This window comes from Neolamprologus multifasciatus, chromosome 17, assembly GCF_963576455.1.
Source record: "Neolamprologus multifasciatus chromosome 17, fNeoMul1.2, whole genome shotgun sequence".
In the NCBI taxonomy this organism is placed as follows: Eukaryota; Metazoa; Chordata; class Actinopteri; order Cichliformes; family Cichlidae; genus Neolamprologus; species Neolamprologus multifasciatus.
Genome location: NC_140455.1, coordinates 32,827,395 through 32,847,822, shown reverse-complemented (window position 1 = coordinate 32,847,822; position 20,428 = coordinate 32,827,395). Strand labels below are relative to the sequence as shown.

Here is a 20,428-nt window from a genome sequence, read left to right as displayed (position 1 = left end):
TACCGCTTCCCGTTGCGCAGCTAACATTGACGTTAGCTGGCACAGTCGGCTGAGAAGAACGGTCCTCCGTGGTTTAAGCAGGTTAAAAGAAATCGCATATACAAAAGCAATACTCTCTTTGCTTTGTTTTACCGGAGGCAGCTTTCCGTATATTTAAACGTCGTCTATACCTATTGTAGTCGGATTAGCAAACGTGCTAGCTACAACTAGCAAGGAAAGGGAAGAGCTCTTATGGTGCTTTCATGGACACTCGGAAAAAGTTTCACTACTTTTGAATTCATTGCTGTTTTTTCATCTAACTTTGCTGCTGGCGTGAAGAAAACATATTTGGTAACAAGCGCTAATAAATCCATATTAGTTGTAAAAATCTGCTGGATTGATTGCTGTCACAGTTCTGCATTTAAGCAAAGGTGTTGGAAAAATCAGCAGTACGAATGCGGTTGGCGGTGTCAGTAATGTATCTTCGAGCAGGTGTCGGTTAGAGGGGATCTCCTTAATGTGGCACACACTCAGGCTATCAGCACAGCAGCCCCATACGCCTGTTGATCACATATTTTGTTAATACATGCAACGTGTCAAAAGAAATTTGGTTGGAAGGCAGCTTGTTTCAAGCCGTGGGTAAACTGGGTATATAAAAGCTCAGCAAAAGATAAAGAATGATTATTTTTAATTGTGCACTTAGTTGATTCCAACAATCCAAATGTTTGTAAATGAGCATGTCTCTTTATTGTGTTAGACACTTTGTTGCTGAAGTTGAACATATCTGCCACTAGTTTACATAGGCCGAGACAGATTAATTTCTAATACAGCATAATTTACTAGAATACAGTAACTGTGTAAATCCTGAGCCACCCCTCATGACTTTATATTGTGCTAAGTGAATAAGTTGCACCAGTTTATAAAAGTATGCATGGCAAAAACAGAGTTTGTATAATTCTTATGAGCTTGAAAGTTGATATTTGGTTCGACCACCATTATACTTCTACACAGGCTGAACTCTCTTATGCAATCTTTCTTCTATTCTCTTTAAATAGTGCTCAGGAATAGTTCTCCGGGCTTCTCGAAGAACATTCCAAAGCTTCGGATGTTGGCTGGCTTTTGTTCTGTTTCAATAATGTTGAGGTGCGGGCTCTGCGGTTACAGTGTTTGTTTTTCTATCTAACTATACTATATTGGCACAGTGTTTGGGATCACTGTCATGTTGAAAAATAAAACCGTTATCATTTGGCGTTATCATTTCTATTGCATGGTGGATCAAAATCTGATGGTCCTTTTCTGTGTTCCCCAGAAAATGGTCAGGTTTAAGAAGTGGATTGTATGTGTGTGAAAAACAGCCCATGTCAGAGGAAAACTTTGAAAGCCTGGAGAACTATTGTTCAAGGCCACTTTAAATTAAATTACAAGAAACTCTGGCTCCTCAGAAGTAAAATATAAAGAAGTGAAGGCTGTCTCAAGTACATAAGAATCCAAATATTATAACGTAACATGATCCATGTCAGTTCTAAACTACTAAATAAATAACAGCTGCAGTGGGATGCACTTTACATAGCATACAGAGTGTTACGTCATCTTCTGAACCAAAAGCTACGTAAAAATCTAAGTTTTAGAATTAGAGTTTGATTTTATCTGTTGGTAACAGTGGCTGAGGTGACTGTATTTGACTTAATACAATATTTTATTGTGTTTTTATTTTAAGAAGGATGAACTACTTAGGCTGGCACAGTTGCTGCAGTGGGCTGTATCGTCCCCTCATAGCATCAGGTCCTGGCTTTAAAACCAGGATTTATGGCTAGCTTTATAGTTTTCTGATAGCGGTTTTCTCAACACACATGCCAAACCCTCTGCACAGTATGGCCCAGTCACCAGCTTGCTGTCAATGAGTTAAGCAGGAGGGATGACAGGTAGGTAAACAATGCCAAAATGCAGGCACGTGCAGGGAGGGGGGGGGGGGCTAGAGGGGCTTGAGCACCCGCCCCTTTCCCGATGGGTGCCCAAAGTCCCCTTTTGTTGAGGCAACTTTTTAAAAAAAATTTTTTTTTTTTTTTTTTAAATGTGTGTGTGTGCGTGCGGAGTCTTGTCTGTGCCCCTCAACAATAATATTTAACTATTAATCACAGTTTTGCTAAATAAAAGGATCTGGCTTGCATCAGTCACATGATCACATTTAACCAATGATCGCCCTTGACGGCAGAACGCGCTGGTTACGAGCTCACAAAGAGCACGCGCATTTTTTTGCGGTCCGGAGCTGTAGGAGAAACACAAGTTAACTGAGAGACACAGACTGATGCGACAAAACCAGTAAGTAGATGTACAGCGTACACTGTAGTGTATAGCACACAGGAATATTAGCTTATTATGGACACGTTGGTAAGCTGTCTTGTTGCAACTGACGAACGGAAACAAACGAGCGTGCTGTGTGTGCAACAGCGTGACAAACATTACCTGTCCTTTTATTAACTGCACAAGTAGTGCTGGTCATAGCTGCTGGCTACCTGGGTAAGGCTGTCATGGGTCTGTAGCTCTGTCCACCGTTTTAGGGAACATATTTAGTTTTAAAGTATTTAAAACATATTTAGTTTTAAAGTAAGTTACGGGGCTTTTCCTGCCTTTCTGGGGGGATTATATTTCACTAAAAACGATCTAATATGCATGTCCACATAATTATGCATTATTATATTTATAATATATTAAAAAACACACGCTGTATTTTAAAGAACATACATTAAGCAGCAGATTATATTAGATTTATATTTCAAATAAGACAAAATTTGGATTTTACAGCAGTAAAATTATTGTATCTCTACAGTTTAAAAATGTAATAAGCTTTGCCCCTGCACAGAGTGGATAGTGAAACAAATGGAATCATCATAATGACATTATTTCATATTTATTACTTCCCCCTCCTCATTGCGTTATTATTGTAGCTCTAGTAATAAATAATAATGTAAGGATTCTGGATCAGCACCATGATGCCCATAGTATTCTGAAGAAGGTCTAAAATGTCACTGTGTGTGCGTGCATGTGTGTGTTTTATTTAGATGGATTTTAAAAAAAAAATATTACTCATGATATAACATTGTCCAGACATGCCTGGTAAGGACATGAGGAGGAAACAGTAGGAGCTGTGTGAGGCTACTAAAGGCAGTGCTATAACATTTTTCTGTCATCATTTTATTATAGATTAAGTGCAAGAGTTGTTAGGTGTGGATAATTAGATTATAGTTTATTGCAATAGCAAGTTGTGCCTTGTTCTCAGATAGACAGCAAGTGGAGAGTGATATATGAAAAGATGGGATGGAAGGAAGAAGAGAAGCAAAGAGTGATTCACAGGCAGAGCCTAAATTATTTCTCACAGTTTTTTGTTGCCTTACGGTTCCAAGCGCTGTCACCAATCTTTGCATTTTGTTATTATCTCATGACACTTGTTTAATCAGCTACCATCTCTCCTATGGACTTTTTAATGTCTACAGTCTCAGATCAACACAGCCCTGCCCTCCAGCACTATCCACAGCAACCCCTCAACAGCAACATTGTACCCATCAGGTAAAACATCGGCTACGTTTGCTTTGCCTTGTTGCCCATATTAGATTCTTGATGAATGTGTGTTGTTGTTATTCAGCCTGGTTCAATGTGCCCCTTTTTAACTTTGAGCACCCGCCCCTTTAAACCTCTCTGCACGGCCCTGCCAAAATGTGTGACTGTATTGTAGCAAACAGCTACTTAAGTTTCAAATCTGTGAAACTGACAGTAGGCTACATCACTGGCAGCCTCTGGCTTTTCCTCACAGGAGGCTAGACTGGCAATCGAACAACTAACTAACCAACTCCAGGCAAAAAATCATCAGCTAACTTAACAACATAGGTATTTACCTCTGTTTGGTCAGGACTTTTTTTCGTTTTTACAAGCGGTTAGTCTTGACCAACAATTAAAAAGTGTCGTCTGTCCGCAGGTGTGGAGGCAGTGTGCTGCGCTATGTTCATGTGGGGAGTGGGCTAACTAATTATTACATTTTAATGTGAAGTATGATTTAAGGTTTGTTTTTAAAACTTAACGTTGTAAAGAAAAGACCAACACAATAATCTAGTAGCACTTAGAGACATTGGCATGAAAAAATTCTTACTCGTCTGTGATTCCCCTCAGGCCTGTGGTCAGGTTTCCTCAGCAGGTCAACAAACATTATGGAGAAGAAGCTTTGGTTGGTCAGTTTTTTAAGCTAAACAACATAATAATAAATAGAAGGATACCTTCAAAATCAACGTGGTCAACCTCAATATAGTCAATGTGAAGGTTCACAGGTTTCCACAACAAATATCAGATCAACAAATATTTCAGAAACACTCTGACATGCTAGCAGTAGTATCTAAACTGTATAATAATAATAACTACAACTCATCTTTTCTGATACCAAAGTCCATTGTAATGTATTTAAACACTTTTTTTTTTCTTTTTGTAGAACCTGTGCATCGAGAACACCTGTATCATTGCGCATGACAAGGTTCACAGTGGACAAAGTCCTCACTCCACCAATGGGGAAACATCATGGATGTCTTGAAGGCCGATGACCGCTTCATGTGAGGATCTTTACCATCTGAATCATGTTTCTCTGGTGGAAAAGTACAGCAAAAACACTCCCTGTCAACTATTGGCAGCTTTAATGGCTCTACAGTGCACCTCCTAGGCACAAAGCAGCAACTGCACCAACTAGGATCAGGGAAACGTTTTTGTTTGTTGTTTTTGGTAGTTTGAAGCTCCTAAAAAGTGAGTCATCTGTTAGCCTAGATTATCATGAAGCAGTTAATTCTGTGTAGCATAATGACTGAAAGCAAACAGAGGTGTTAGTGTGTTGTTGTGTAGTTGCCATTCGATCTAACATCATTTATTGCTGTTTTCAGCATGCTGGTCAATGCCATCCAGAGAGCAGATATAATTGAGCTTCTGAACCAGCAGGTGGTGTTCACCTTCTTCGCTCTCACCAATGATGCTTTCGATGCACTGCCGCAGGATGAAGGCAACAGGCTGATGCATGAGTTTTATTCAACCACACAGCTTCTCTTTATTCACATTCTTAATTTATTTATTTATTTATTTATTTTTGGGGGTGGGGGCTGTAAAATAAAGCAGAACAGTGAAACCACACAGCCTCTCATTTGATACCATGTCTCCTGATTCAGCCTCACCTCACGTCTGTCTTGACTAACATCTCTGTATGAAAATGAAATTGAAGAACAATGAAATCGTTATGTCTTAGTCTTTCTTACATTTTTATAACAAAAGTTGCTCTGTAATGTTCTCAGATTCTACCTATAACAGTGGTTGTGACTCCATCATTCTAACATTTGGGAATCCTGCATCAACCCCAATGTGATCCAGGTTTGAAACAGAGCTGCTTTCTGTCCAGTTTAACGTGAAGGAGTGAACATTATGTTAAAAGGATCTCGTTTCAAGACTGAACTGCAACATCAGCCGTGAACTGTTCAATGAGTGTTTCCCATCAAAATCTAATTTCAGACATAAGCACAAATCAAAACTCATAGTGAGTCTAAATAAAATCAATAATAAGTCAACAATATCATTAGTTTAACTTTTATCAGCTTCAGTTCATCTGAAAGTTTGGAACGGTGAGGACAACCTGTTCTTCTACAAACATACTCTTCCTGCCCGACTTCATTAAATTACCAGCATTTATTTGGTTAGTGTGAGTGGACTCTGGAACGTCATGTCAGGGTTAGGGTTGCTCTCTGTGTTTGGCTTCTTTTAAAGCAGAGCAGATCTGAAGCTGCGGCTCAGGTGTGAGCTGCGGAGGTGAGTGACAGCAGCAGGTAATACAGGATCTATGAATCATTCAATCACAAAAAGGCAGCTAATTCAAAGGATTACTCACGAGTCTACACATTACAGAAAAGTTAGGAAAGAACCAGTTTCTTTAGGGACTTATGAGCATCCTGTAGTAAAAGAAAATTTCTTTCCACATCTTTTATTTAAATCTCTGCCGTGAATAACACGATTTGATGAGCAAAGAGCTTTTTACGGTGGCCCCTAGAGACAAAGCACTTGCAAAATCCAAAACACTTGCAAACTCCAAAACACAGGCAAACTCCAAAACACTTGCAAACTCCAAAACACTTGCAAACTCCAAAACACATGCAAACTTCAAAACACATGCAAACTCCAAAACACTTGCAAACTCCAAAACACTTGCAAACTACAAAGCACATGCAAATTCCAAAACACAACGGAAGTGCTCCAGGACGCTAGGGGCAGTGTTGAGCTTTTGTTACCTAGTAACTACACAAGCCAGGATGTACCAATGACCGGATTTGGGGTCTGCAGCCTTAAAGGCCGCATTTTAAGGCCGATTACGTCACAGCGACACGACGAAGGCTGTCCCAATTCAAAGGCTGCTCGAAATGCGGCCCTCAAATGCGTCCTTAATTTCCCTGAATTTTAAGGATGGGTCAGTGTCACTACCCGATCCGTACCGGAAACCCGATCGGTACCCCGCATGCGCGAAAGGTGTCTACTTCCGGTCGTAGCGTTTTACGATAGTTATGGGTCAGAGTATCGGTTAAGATGTTAAGAATATTAAGTAAATCTTAAAATGTTTGCAATAATGAAGCATTTCAGTACAATGTAGACAAAAACGAAAAATAAAAAGATAGTTACGGATCGGGACTCCCTGATCCTTACTGCGCATGTGCAAAGTCGGACCGTACAATCGGGTCTACCCGATCCGTACCGCGCATGTGCAGATGTTTTCTTCTTCTTCTGTTCGTTTAATGGCAGTTTACTCCCCAGTGTACGAGGATACCGCCACCTGCTGACCGAGCGAATTAACCCTATTGTAAACTGAATTGGCGTCATTACAAACGTGTGTTAAATTTGATTTAGTGATAGTCGAGTGTGTTTATGCTTGTCTGTGTGGAGAAGATTGATAAGTATAGTGATGATGATGTCCGCTATCACTGTCAATTGTCAGTAAACACTTAATCTGGCTGATGAATCTTTACGTGACACATTGCTAAGTCAATATTATTAAGTCTGTAATTAGGCGCCATTCTTCTTATTTTACGGCGCTGTTGTTCAATCGGGGAACGCTCTCTGTTGAGGAGAAAAGCATGAATTTGTTTGTATACGGATTATCCATTGTTTAAATGTCCCGGGCAGTCGAAAAGGAGGCAGAGCTGCTGAGAAATGCTAGGAGCTAACTGGGCGCTAACCGTATCATTCAAATATATTGAATGTCGCAATGTTGGCAAAGAGAGGAAGTGACGTAACATTTGCGCATGCGGGGTACCGATCGGGTTTCCGGTACGGATCGGGTACCGACAGTCGGTGTAGCCTTCATGGCCCAACATATCCCAGATTTCATAGCGCGGCTGTGGTGTGGATAATTTTGCCGGAAAAAACGGCGGAAGCGGAGCCGCCCAAGAGTAAACTTTCAGAAGTAAGTACTGAATATTATGTCACTTATTTATGCGCAAATGTTTTTTATAATGAAGAACATTAAAACATTACTGTTGGCCACATGTCAGGAAAGTTATGTGACATTAGTGATGTTTGTACTAACTTGGTTTTAAAGCCTTTACTCCAAAATATATGCCGTTCAATAGTTGACTTTAATCTTACAGAGAATGTGATGATTTTATGGATAATTAAAGTCAGTCATATATCCACAAACACAACAGGCTGAAAGTCAGTGATGCTGCTTGGTTTGCAGTTTTAAATATCACGGCACAAGCAGGATTCACTGCACTGTTAATGTTAGCTATGTTATATTGCTGCCTCTGTTCGGTGGTGTCGAGCCAAACGGACTTTAACATGTGTTTGAACGAGCTGACGGTTCACTACGGTGGCCCCTAGAGACAAAGCACGTACAAACTCCAAAACACTTGCAAACTCCAAAACACATGCAAACTCCAAAACACTTGCAAACTCCAAAACACTTGCAAACTCCAAAACACATGCAAACTCCAAAACACTTGCAAACTCCAAAACACATGCAAATGCCAAAACACTTGCAAACTCCAAAACACATGCAAACTCCAAAACACATGCAAACTCCAAAACACATGCAAACTCCAAAACACTTGCAAATTCCAAAACACATGCAAACCCCAAAGCACATGCAAATTCCAAAACACAACGGAAGTGCTCCAGGACGCTAGGGGCAGTGTTGAGCTCGATTTGCAAAATAAACGGCAAGTTTGTCTGTATGGGACGGTCTAGTCTCTGTCGCGCTTCCCAGGTTGCCTAGCAACCATGATACTAACCGCTGGTAACGTGTCATACAATTTTGTTTGACAGAAATGAAGGAAAACATATTTTGTTCATTTGTTTGTTTGTTTCTACAAGAGCTTTGTGTGATTTGATAAGTATCTGAGGTTGAGACCACAGGACAGTAAAACATGATTTTTGGGCTTCATTTCTGTACTGAACAGTCATTTAAGATTAGTTAGTAAATAACAATTAGCTAATGTTGTTCATGAGACTAAAGTCATATCACTTTGGTAATGTAAATATAATATGGCCAATATTATAGTTATTATATTAATCATTATTAGCTATTACAGCAGTGAACATGAACTCTGTGTCAAATACTGAGCCTCAGTACAGATTCAAGTTGCAGTTATTTATAGGTCTTATCACCTTAAATCTTCACTCAAAGACAAGTATCTTTGACAGTGCATATATAGGTGTATCATATATAAGAGAGAAATGTTGTTCCTTCAGTATGTTGGCATTACTAAATTTGGCTCATTGCTTACATACGTGTGTAAAAAGAAATTATATGAGCTGTGATAACTGTTTCTGATAAAATGAAGAGTAGACTGATATATTGAATATTCCTTTATTGGGTGAGAAAATCAGACCATGTCATAACTGCTTTAAGTCATACAGAATAGATATCAGAGCCTTAAACAGGCTGACTTCTGCTAAATGGGTCAAACTGGGCAGAAAGTATACAAACACATAGCATCATTATAGAATATGATGTAACACTATAGATCAACTTACCTCAGAATATATAAAGCATATAAACAATTACAGCAATATGATGCAACAAACACAGCACTGCTACTAATCCAAAATACTCAAAGCTTCATAGAACTGAAACAAACATTTATTTTTAGGTCCATTCAGCTGCTGATACATACTTTAGGTTTCTGAATATTAAACTTGTTTCTTCCTTTCATAGTGTGTAACTTGAAGGCCCTGAGTACTTTCTCCCACACTGCAAACACTGGAATGATAAAATTATTTGAACATTACCTAATAAGACTGATTCAGGACAGACAATTAGTTATGTTAAACTTTCCTAGCAGTCCTTCACAAACAGGGAACAGTCTGTCTATTCTCTCCATCTGTCAGCTGCTGCTGGCTCTTCCTCCTCCTCTTCCTCACACACTGCTGAGTCCTGGTGGATCATCAGGGGTGCAAAGCCTCACAGACGATGTGCAGCAGTGAGTCCCTCAGTCTGTCCTCACTCTGGACACTTGCAGTTGTCACACATGGAAATCAAATGCGTGATAAGCTGCAGGATTCAAACACAAATGTAACTTATAAATACATGTTCATACTTTTATTACACAATCAGAGAGAAAGAAAAAGAGAGAGAGTGCAGGACAGACAGACAGGTGACAGCCTCAGGTGTATACACTGCTACAAAACAGCACAAAAGAAGGAGGACTGTGTTATTACGAAACAAGAAGAGTTCCCAGATGGTACAGTGGACACGTGTGTGACTCCTGTGATTAAAGCACCTTTCTTTCAGCTTAACGAGTGAACCGTCAGCTCGTTCAAACACACGTTAAAGTCCGTTTGGCTCTACACCACCGAACAGTGGCAGCAATATAACATAGCTAACATTAACAGTGCAGTGAATCCTGCTTGTGCCGTGATATTCAGGACTGCAAACCGAGCAGCATCACTGACTTTCAGCCTGTTGTGTTTGTGGATATATGACTGACTTTAATTATCCATAAAATCATCACATTCTCTGTAAGATTAAAGTCAACTATTGAACGGCGTATATTTTGGAGTAAAGGCTTTAAAACCAAGTTAGTACAAACATCGCTAATGTCACATAACTTTCCCGACATGTGGCCAACAGTAATGTTTTAATGTTCTTCATTATAAAAAACATTTGCGCATAAATAAGTGACATAATATTCAGTACTTACTTCTGAAAGTTTACTCTTGGCGGCTCCGCTTCAGCCGTTTTTTTCGGCAAAATTATCCACACCACAGGCGAGCTATGAAATCTGGGATATGTTGGGCCATGAAGGCTACAGCGACCCATTCTTAAAATTCAGGGAAATTAAGGACGCATTTGAGGGCCGCATTTCGAGCAGCCTTTGAATTGGGACAGCCTTCGTCGTGTCGCTGTGACGTAATCGGCCTTAAAATGCGGACTTTAAGGCTGCAGACCCCAAATCCGGTCATTGGTACATCCTGGCTTGTGTAGTTACTAGGTAACAAAAGCTCAACACTGCCCCTAGCGTCCTGGAGCACTTCCGTTGTGTTTTGGAATTTGCATGTGCTTTGGGGTTTACAAGTGTTTTGGAGTTTGCATGTGTTTTGGAGTTTGCATGTGTTTTGGAGTTTGCAAGTGTTTTGGAGTTTGCATGTGTTTTGGAGTTTGCATGTGTTTTGGAGTTTGCATGTGTTTTGGAGTTTGCATGTGTTTTGGAGTTTGCATGTGTTTTGGAGTTTGCAAGTGTTTTGGAGTTTGCAAGTGTTTTGGAGTTTGCAAGTGTTTTGGAGTTTGCAAGTGTTTTGGAGTTTGTACGTGCTTTGTCTCTAGGGGCCACCGTAGTTCACTCCTTAAGCTGAAAGAAAGATGCTTTAATCACAGCAGTCACACATGTGTCCACTGTACCATCTGGGAACTCTTCTTGTTTCGTAATAACACAGTCCTCCTTCTTTTGTCCTGTTTTGTAGCAGTGTATACACCTGAGACTGTCACCTCTCTGTCTGTCCTGCACTCTCTCTCTTTTTCTTTCTCTCTGATTGCGTAATAAAAGTATGAACATGTATTTATAAGTTACACTTGTGTTTGAATCCTGCAGCTTATCACGCATTTGATTTCCATGTGTGACAACAGCAAGTGTCCAGAGTGAGAACAGACTGAGGGACTCACTGCTGCACATCATCTGTGAGGCTTTGCACCCCTGATGATCCACCAGGACTCAGCAGTGTGTGAGGAAGAGGAGGAGGAAGGGCCAGCAGCAGCTGACAGATGGAGAGAATAGACAGACTGTTCCCTGTTTGTGAAGGACTGCTAGGAAAGTTTACCATAACTAATTGTCTGTCCTGAATCAGTCTTATTAGGTAATGTTCAAATAGTTTTATCATTCCAGTGTTTGCAGTGTGGGAGAAAGTACTCAGGGCCTTCAAGTTACACACTATGAAAGGAAGAAACAAGTTTAATATTCAGAAACCTAAAGTATGTATCAGCAGCTGAATGGACCTAAAAATAAGTGTTTGTTTCAGTTCTATGAAGCTTTGAGTATTTTGGATTAGTAGCAGTGCTGTGTTTGTTGCATCATATTGCTGTAATTGTTTATATACTTTATATATTCTGAGGTAAGTTGATCTATAGTGTTACATCATATTCTATAATGATGCTATGTGTTTGTATACTTTCTGCCCAGTTTGACCCATTTAGCAGAAGTCAGCTTGTTTAAGGCTCTGATATCTATTCTGTATGACTTAAAGCAGTTATGACATGGTCTGATTTTCTCACCCAATAAAGGAATATTCAATATATCAGTCTACTCTTCATTTTATCAGAAACAGTTATCACAGCTCATATAATTTCTTTTTACACACGTATGTAAGCAATGAGCCAAATTTAGTAATGCCAACATACTGAAGGAGCAACATTTCTCTCTTATATATGATACACCTATATATGCACTGTCAAAGATACTTGTCTTTGAGTGAAGATTTAAGGTGATAAGACATATAAATAACTGCAACTTGAATCTGTACTGAGGCTCAGTATTTGACACAGAGTTCATGTTCACTGCTGTAATAGCTAATAATGATTAATATAATAACTATAATATTGGCCATATTATATTTACATTACCAAAGTGATATGACTTTAGTCTCATGAACAACATTAGCTAATTGTTATTTAGTAACTAATCTTAAATGACTGTTCAGTACAGAAATGAAGCCCAAAAATCATGTTTTACTGTCCTGTGGTCTCAGCCTCAGATACTTATCAAATCACACAAAGCTCTTGTAGAAACAAACAAACAAATGAACAAAATATGTTTTCCTTCATTTCTGTCAAACAAAGTTGTATGACACATTTCGAGCGGTTAGTATCATGGTTGCTAGGCAACCTGGGAAGCGCGACAGAGACTAGACCGTCCCATACAGACAAACTTGCCGTTTATTTTGCAAATCGAGCTCAACACTGCCCCTAGCGTCCTGGAGCACTTCCGTTGTGTTTTGGAGTTTGCAAGTGTTTTGGAGTTTGCAATTGTTTTGGAGTTTGCAAGTGTTTTGGAGTTTGCATGTGTTTTGGAGTTTGCAAGTGTTTTGGAGTTTGCAATTGTTTTGGAGTTTGCAAGTGTTTTGGAGTTTGCATGTGTTTTGGAGTTTGCAAGTGTTTTGGAGTTTGCATGTGTTTTGGAGTTTGCATGTGTTTTGGAGTTTGCAAGTGTTTTGGAGTTTGTATGTGTTTTGGAGTTTGCAAGTGTTTTGGAGTTTGTACGTGCTTTGTCTCTAGGGGCCACCGTAGCTTTTAACTGGAAACTTGGCATATCTCAGTATGGTGTGAGGAAACTGGACAAGTGGAAGAAAGAAAGAAAAAAGCTTGCAGAAGAAAAAAAACATTACAGCGGATGAACAGCATCTGGAAGCCATGTCCTTAAGAAAACAGAAAAACTGTATCAAAAATCTGATCTGGGACCCTTCTATTGCACAGCTTGAGGACTCGGTGTACAAAAAACACATGCACACAGAGAGAGAGTAAACAAGTACTTCCTGACACCTCTAGATGCATAACTCCATTCAGAAAGCTTTAAATGTATCTAACTGAACAATGGTTTCTAGAAGGTCCTTATGGCTATGCAACAGAACTTAATTATTAATTAGACTGTTTTTCTAACTAAAACATGATGAACATTGAAAACTGCAAGCACAGCTCCCCTCCTGCAAAGAGAAAAGATTTTTGAATGGTAAATGGTCTGCATTTGTATAGCGCTTTTCTCGTCCTTAACGACTTTACACTACATTCAGTCATTCACACATTCACACACTGGCGATGGCAAGCTACATTGTAGCCACAGCTGCCCTGGGGCGCACTGACAGAGGCGAGGCTGCCGGACACAGGTGCCACCGGGCCCTCTGACCACCATCAGTAGGCAAACATGGGGTTAGTATCTTGCCCAAGGATATTTGGCATGCAGCCAGGAGGCAGCCTGGGATCGAACCACCGATCTTCTGATTAGTGGCTGACCTGCTCAGCCACTAATCTGATTCCATCCATTCATTTAAATCTCAGTTAAAAACTTACCGAGCGTTTTCAGTTAGTTAGTTCACATCCCCTATAGTTTTACCCTTATGTTATTTATCTTCTACTAATGATCCACTGTATAAATACCCCCACCTTATATTTATGATTACCCAGTAATTTTATCTTCTAAACTATGCTCTAATGTTTTATTTCTTATTTTGTCTGTACTTTTTTTTTTTTTTTTTTTGGGGGGGGGGGGGGTTTACTCTGTTATATCTTTTATCTTATATTTTAACCTTTTTGTGAACCACTTTGGTGTACCTTCGGTTTTAAATGTGTTATATAAATAAAGTTGTATTGTATTGTATTGTATTGTATTGTAAGAACTGGGATGAAAATCAGTGGCTACAGGTCTTATGGAGTCATGAATCCAAATGTGAAATTTTATGTTCAATTTGTAGTCAGCACTCTTTGTATGGAGGAGGTCAAAAAAGAGGTACAACACTGTTTACACTCATCTATAAAACACAGTGGAAGCTTTCATGCTGCATCAGCCGTGAGCTGTTCAATGAGTGTTTCCTATCAAAATCTAATTCAGACATAACTCAAATCAAAACTCATAGTGAGTCTAAATCAAATCAATAGTAAGTCACCAATATCATTAGTTTAACTTTTATCAGCTTCAGGTTATCTGAAACTTTGGGAACGGTGAGGACAACCTGTTCTTCTACAAACATGCTCTCCCTACCCAACTTCATTAAATTACCAGCATTTATTTGGTTAGTGTGAGTGAACTCTGGAACTTCATGTCAGGGTTAGGGTTGCTCTCTGTGTTTGGCTTCTTTTAAAGCAGAGCAGGCCTGAAGCTGTGGCTCAGGTGTGAGCCAACATAACGAAGGTGACCCTCAGGCAATGGGGAAATTCAGCAATCAAAGCATGAACTTGTTTGTTTCAGACTTATAAGTTCATAAGTTGAACTTAAGTTCCAAGGTGCTCCCTGGTCCGCCGAGAAATATAATCTCTTCACAGATTTCTAGTTCTTTCCCTGAATTCCCTCACAGTTGGATGCACCTGGAAAACCTACAAAAAGATGCCTGAAAACTTCAACTTTTCCCTTTTGACGCAAAGTGGCTCTGCTCCACATTTCTTTGTCCAAGCTTATGAGCCCTTCTCCAAGTCTGAGTATTACGACAAAAGACGTGGAAACCTAATTTCAAAATAAAGACCAACTTTGAGTGAATTTACCTTCAACATTAACAGACATGTTAAGTACATAATAACAAATATCATTTAGTCTTGTTCCACACTTTACATCCAAATGACACACCCTTGTACTCTAGTAGGACCCTGTCAATATCAAGGCCATCTTCTTTTGGATTTCAAAGTAAAAGACCATTTCTAATGTGTGTGTATGTAAATGATGGCGTGAGTGTGTGTACATCTATGGACATCAACTTGATGTTTGCTAAAATGATAACTTATTAATTCATATAGAAAACAAGTTTTTTCTGTGAAAAACTAAAATCAACGCCAGAGAGGGTTAAAATTATTTTATGAAAAAGTTAATTCCACACCAGTTACAGGAATAAAATATTAATAGTAAGACAGCAGGAATAAATAACAAACAGGAGAAATATATACAAAACAAGAAAACGGCACACATGAGAGAAAAGGTCACATGACAGCACAGCATTTTCTACCCACACTTTGAACTGAATAACAAATAACATGTATTTATTAATCTTGTAGACAATGAAAACAAACAGAACTCAGAGTGTAAAATTTAAAAAACTTTTATTGATGTTAACTTTTTTTTTTTAAAGTTATTAAAAAGAAAACCCCAACTAGGGTTGGGCCATATCATACCGTTCACGGTAATACCGGTATAATGTTGGGCAATGATAAGAAAATGAAATATGGCGATAGAATATGGGTAAAATGCGCATGCGCAGTGCCTTTGTTTTCATTAGCACATGGCGGCAACGATGAACCAGAACTGGTTTGTAAAAGTGCTGCAACTTCAGTGGTGTGGAACTGGTTTAGCTTTGGTCCGTCAGATACACAACAAAGCACTATTTTTGGTAGAGCATGCTAGCGGCCGTCGTTATTACCATGTTTTTTGGAAAATACGGCACATTTAAAATCAATCCTTTGATTTTTCTGAAAATCGACAGTGCCCCTTATAATCCCGTGTGCCTTATGTATGAATTCTGGTTGTGTTTACTGACTTCGAAACGATTTTATGTACACTGTGCTGGAAAAAGCTGTCAAATGTTTCATATGACTTTGCTAAGCTACGAAGCCGCACCGCTTGATGGATTGACGGAGCACTACGGCTATTGTAGCCAGGAGCCTCGCGGAGTGATACGTACTGTGCTTCAACATAATATTACGTATTGTGTGTGTATAACCTCTTTTTAAGTTTTGTGGATATTATACATGGTTATGCGGAGGATATGTCGGCCAATTTCCACTGGAAATGCCTTTTGGTTAAACTGTCAGCAAGGAATTTGCATTTGCACTGTTAAATTTTTATAAAACTTTAATGCACATAAAAAAAAACAGCTGCTTGTTTAAGTGAAAATATATTGATGTTTTGTTTTTTTTGCACTAATAAAGTTGAGGAGTTGTAAAATATTTTGTCTAATGTCAATTATATCATCAGTTATACCGTTATCGCAAATTTTCAAATGTATATCGTGATAAATATTTTTGGTCATATCGCCCTGCACTAACCCCAACAGAGGAACCCTGAGTAAGAATCTGAGTAAGCATAGGCGACAGTGGGGAGGAAAAACTCCCTTGTAAGAGGGAGAAACCTCCGGCAGAACCAGGCTCAGTGAGGGGCGGCCATCTGCCGCGGCCGTTCCAAGGGTTTTCTTAAGTATATCATTTAAAACTAACCAATTTAAAGTTCCCAATTCGTTTTCCAGAAATGTTTCATATCACGATTTCTTTTACATTACATCAGCCTTGTTTTGTTTCCTGGTGAAACAAAACAGTCGGCCTATAGATGAGAAAAACCGATGTATGCAACTTGGTTTCTTCGATAGTTTGGCTGCCTCCTTTATGAAAATTTCAGCAATCATATTTTCGATTGCTGGCTGATTTAATTCCAAGGCTAGCAAAACTAATCCTGCATTTTTAAACTCTTTACACAGGGCTTTGAAAATCACCTTATGGAGGTTTTTGAACTTCTCTAAGGGGATTTTTATCAATTTCATCCTCAATTTTAGCCCAGATGTTGTTGGTATGCTGGTTGTAAATGTCTGAAACTCTTTCCAGACTGATGACTTTGCCTGATTTTTTTTTACAGCTCGCTTAACGAGTTCTGACATACAGTTTTCCACCAAAGATCTGTATTTTTCTTTGTTATCTACAGCCTGCATGGTGGCACGGCGGCCTTTGTCGATTGGAATTCTGGGCTTGACAGTTTTTTGTTTTTTTGGGTTTTCGTTTGTAATCAAAACCTAAATTGAAATGAGGGTTGTTTAAGAATGAAATATTCATATAACTGTTAATGACATTAACATTAACGACACCACTTCCATGATTATGTATTGAGAGGGTCATACCTGGGAGACTCATGCATTTTCATCCCACAGATCATTTCCAGGATATTTCAAATCAAACTTGAGCCGTGGTAAAAAGAGATGTTTAACATCTACTAAGGAGCTTGTTAAGCCAGGCAGTAAGACCACAGGCCTCAGTTTTTATTTGCTGTCAAAAAACACATCCTACACACCTTTGCCAGCTGAGGAGCTTGAACTCCTACAAGCTGGCATGGGGAGATAAACAGTGTCTCTTCCAGAAGATGGTGACCATGCAGAGGTAAGTTTGTATAGTCAGTATTAAAATAAGTCATTGGCAGACTCATTTAGCCTGAATCATATACCACAGTCCATTTAGTGTTCCATTCTGCTTAACTGTGTTTTTAACTAAGATTTTTAGACTTCTGGAAGAAACCTTTCCAAAGATGGAATATCTTTGTGGAGGATGGCTCTTGCATAAGGCAACAGGTTTGTTGTTAATTCAGTTTTTATGTGTGTTTTTGGGATTCTTGCGTGCTCATACTGCATTATGATTATGTAGTTGATACTTTTGATGCTTGATTGTTTAGGCTATCTTTCTGTCAATAAAGGTGGCGGTGGTCGACGAAAGCTCACTGTAATTCCACCTGAAACAGAAGGATATTCTGTCAAAACACTGAAAGCTGTGTCAAATCCACTTTTTACATTGTACCTCTTCAGGAAACATTAGACAAATCTCCTCTACCTCCTGACTCACAGCACTTTTCAAAGATGCCAAAGAAGATATGTTACCAGTGTAATGAAGTTATGGCTCTGCAGATGCTTGCAGTACACATCAATACGTGCAAAGGAAAATTCTCTCCTGATGAGACTGATGATGAGGTGAGACAATTTTGATGAAATCAAAATGAGCAATTTTGATTAAATAATATAGTATCACAATTACTGGTTTTTTAATTCTGCAGGAATCTGAGTTATGCATTGTGAAAAGCAAATGCAAGGTAAACCTAGCACATTACTAAAAACCATAGTAACTACAATGAATTTTGTATCGGTAATGATCTTTTTCCCACTATGCATAACATGTACCCCTTTTTTGAAATTGTAGGTTATTTGTCCAATATGCACTGAGGATTTTCCTGAAGATGAGATCACAGTCCACGCGAGTCTGTGTGGGGATAGGTAATGTTTTTTCAGCCGTTTATGAAAAAATGTTAATCAGTAACAGTCCACGAAAACATATGTAGTTTTTTTTTTTAAACTTTGTTTCGTCAACAGCTTTCAATGCATGGTGCCTGAAGAAAATGACCACACTACAGGGACACCAGCTCAAACTTCAGTATGCACAACAGACAGGTACTTTTTGCTCTATTATAGTTCATATACACACTATTATGCAGAACCATTTGTTAAAATTATGTGTAAGATCTTTTACACAATAACTGGGGTTTAATTTCATATAAAACATTTTATGATTACACTACTTTAAATTATTGTTAAAGATTGTTGCACAGAACATGCTGCAATAATTTCTAATCACGTTTAATGTGGTAGCCTCTTTTAATCTAAAGATGATTATTTTTCTTTGAGAACTTAGGATGTTTTCTACCCTGTTTTTGTTAAGCGTGGAAGATGTATTGCGTTGCCTTGAACAACAAGTCGACACCACAACAGAATTTAAGTTGTGTGTGCACAGAGAAGACCTTCCAGACAGTGTTCTTAGGGTGGTTTTCATTGGAGAGGCATGCGTGGATACAGGAGCACTTAGGAAAGAGTTTTTGAGTGGTGAGTTGCCTATTACCTGTTTTGTCCTAGTGTCAATAAATAATGGATAACTTAAAAATTCCGATATTTTTTGTATGAAAGACATGATTTCAGGTATTGAAAGCAGATTCTTTGAAGGACCTGAGAACAAGGGCAAAAACCCCAAGTATTCTCTGACCGATCTTGATAATGAAAACTTCAGGCTGGTTACATACGAGCTTTGTGTATTGCATTTAATACGCATCCGATATTTTTGTAAATGTTACCTGAAAATGAATTATAATCATTTGTCTACACAGAACTGTTGGTGAAATAATTGCAGTCAGCTTCGCCTAACGAGGCTCATCTCCTGCCTTTTTCAAAGAATGGTGCTACAATTTCCTCTGCTCAGGAGAGGTTGATTTCAGCTGTTCAGCGGTTTAGCTCTGGCACATGATATATTATGAGTATGGTGTTTTTAAACACTTTTAACCTTCTGTATTTCCTCTTTCACATTATACATTTCCAGGTTGAAGATGCAGCAGACATACATTCTCTGATGATGTGGGCTGATGAAATTGTCAGCTGTGGATACACAAACCAGATAAAGATGGATGATAGGAAAGCATGATCCGGTAAGGGAGAAAAAATCAGAGGGATCATTAACCCATCCCCAACTAGTTTTTCATTTTGTTTTTTTTTTTGTTTTTTGTTTTTTTAAGTGCCATTGTCTTACACTCTACAACAAGACTGATTCCTATGCTACAGCAGCTCAGAAAGGGCATGGAACTGTGTGGTCTTGTGAACCTGATGGCTGTAAATCCTGAAGCTTGCCACAGTTTGTTTGTTCCTGGGAAAATCCTCAAAGTAAGTATTAACATAGCAGCTTCAGTCTGAGCCGAAGACAGTCCACTTATTTGTACTGTAGTTATCCTGTATTTATTTATTAGTTTTGAATGAACAATATATCTATAATATAATCTACTTTATTTCCTTATTTACAGCCAGACGCTGATTTCATTATGATGAGCTGCCAACCACATTTCAGTGAAAAGGGGACATCTAGGGAGGGACCTGAGAGGAAGATCATAAATTTTTTGCAAGATTTCTTGCAGGAGATTGAAGTATCAGGTAATATATAGTATTAGCTGTATATACCTATAGTATTGTATATATACCGTATGCATCTGTTAAATATTTTTGCTTTAACATACAGGGCACTAGGAAGTATTCTTAGTTTTGAAAACATTGTAATCCAGATTGCTTTTTATTTAGAAAAGACTTCAGAAACATTTTCAAACATCACAGATGGAAACACAGGCGGTGCAGGTGGTGAAAAATCAGAGTCTCTTGCTGTCCACCATGTGCTCCAGTGGATGACCGGCCAGTCCCATGTTCCCATCCTTCCTGATGAAAAGAGACATTTCAAAATAACATGCAAGTTTGACCACGAACCCAGGAGCGGCTGGGAGATCACTCAATTTGTTACCCAGTTGTGAGTGCATGCACTTGTACTGTGACTTTTCCAGTGCAGCATCTGGACACTTACACAGTGTTTAAAACCATAATGAGTGCAGCAGTTAGATATGGTGGTGGATTCCACAGAGTTTAACACATCGTTGTCTTGTAATTTGGAAACAAAGTGAGTAAAAATGTTTCTAAACATTAGCTGTTAGATAAG

The 20,428-nt window shown here is 38.8% G+C and overlaps 1 protein-coding gene across 2 annotated transcripts; it reads left to right on the top strand.

Annotated features, from left to right (window-relative positions):
* The first annotated feature begins 474 nt into the window (after nt 1-474).
* On the top strand, nt 475-20,404 carry LOC146499695 (uncharacterized). 2 transcript variants are annotated; one of them, XM_085138900.1, is made up of 14 exons: nt 475-2,298; nt 3,471-3,543; nt 4,454-5,802; nt 17,080-17,305; nt 17,418-17,493; nt 17,616-17,886; nt 17,970-18,005; nt 18,113-18,186; nt 18,283-18,360; nt 18,629-18,789; nt 18,871-19,382; nt 19,470-19,614; nt 19,752-19,878; nt 20,056-20,186. In XM_085138900.1, the coding sequence occupies exons 6-11, from the start codon at nt 17,776-17,778 to the stop codon at nt 19,077-19,079; spliced, it is 669 nt and encodes a 222-aa protein (XP_084995026.1). In that variant the 5' UTR covers nt 475-2,298; nt 3,471-3,543; nt 4,454-5,802; nt 17,080-17,305; nt 17,418-17,493; nt 17,616-17,775; the 3' UTR covers nt 19,080-19,382; nt 19,470-19,614; nt 19,752-19,878; nt 20,056-20,186. The 2 variants fall into 2 exon arrangements, with proteins under 2 accessions (XP_084995026.1, XP_084995027.1); XM_085138901.1 differs by lacking the exons at nt 475-2,298; nt 3,471-3,543; nt 4,454-5,802; ... (3 more) ...; nt 17,970-18,005; nt 18,113-18,186 and having other exon boundaries at nt 18,218-18,343; nt 18,871-19,272; nt 19,316-19,382; nt 20,023-20,404.
* Nucleotides 20,405-20,428: the final 24 nt, after the last annotated feature.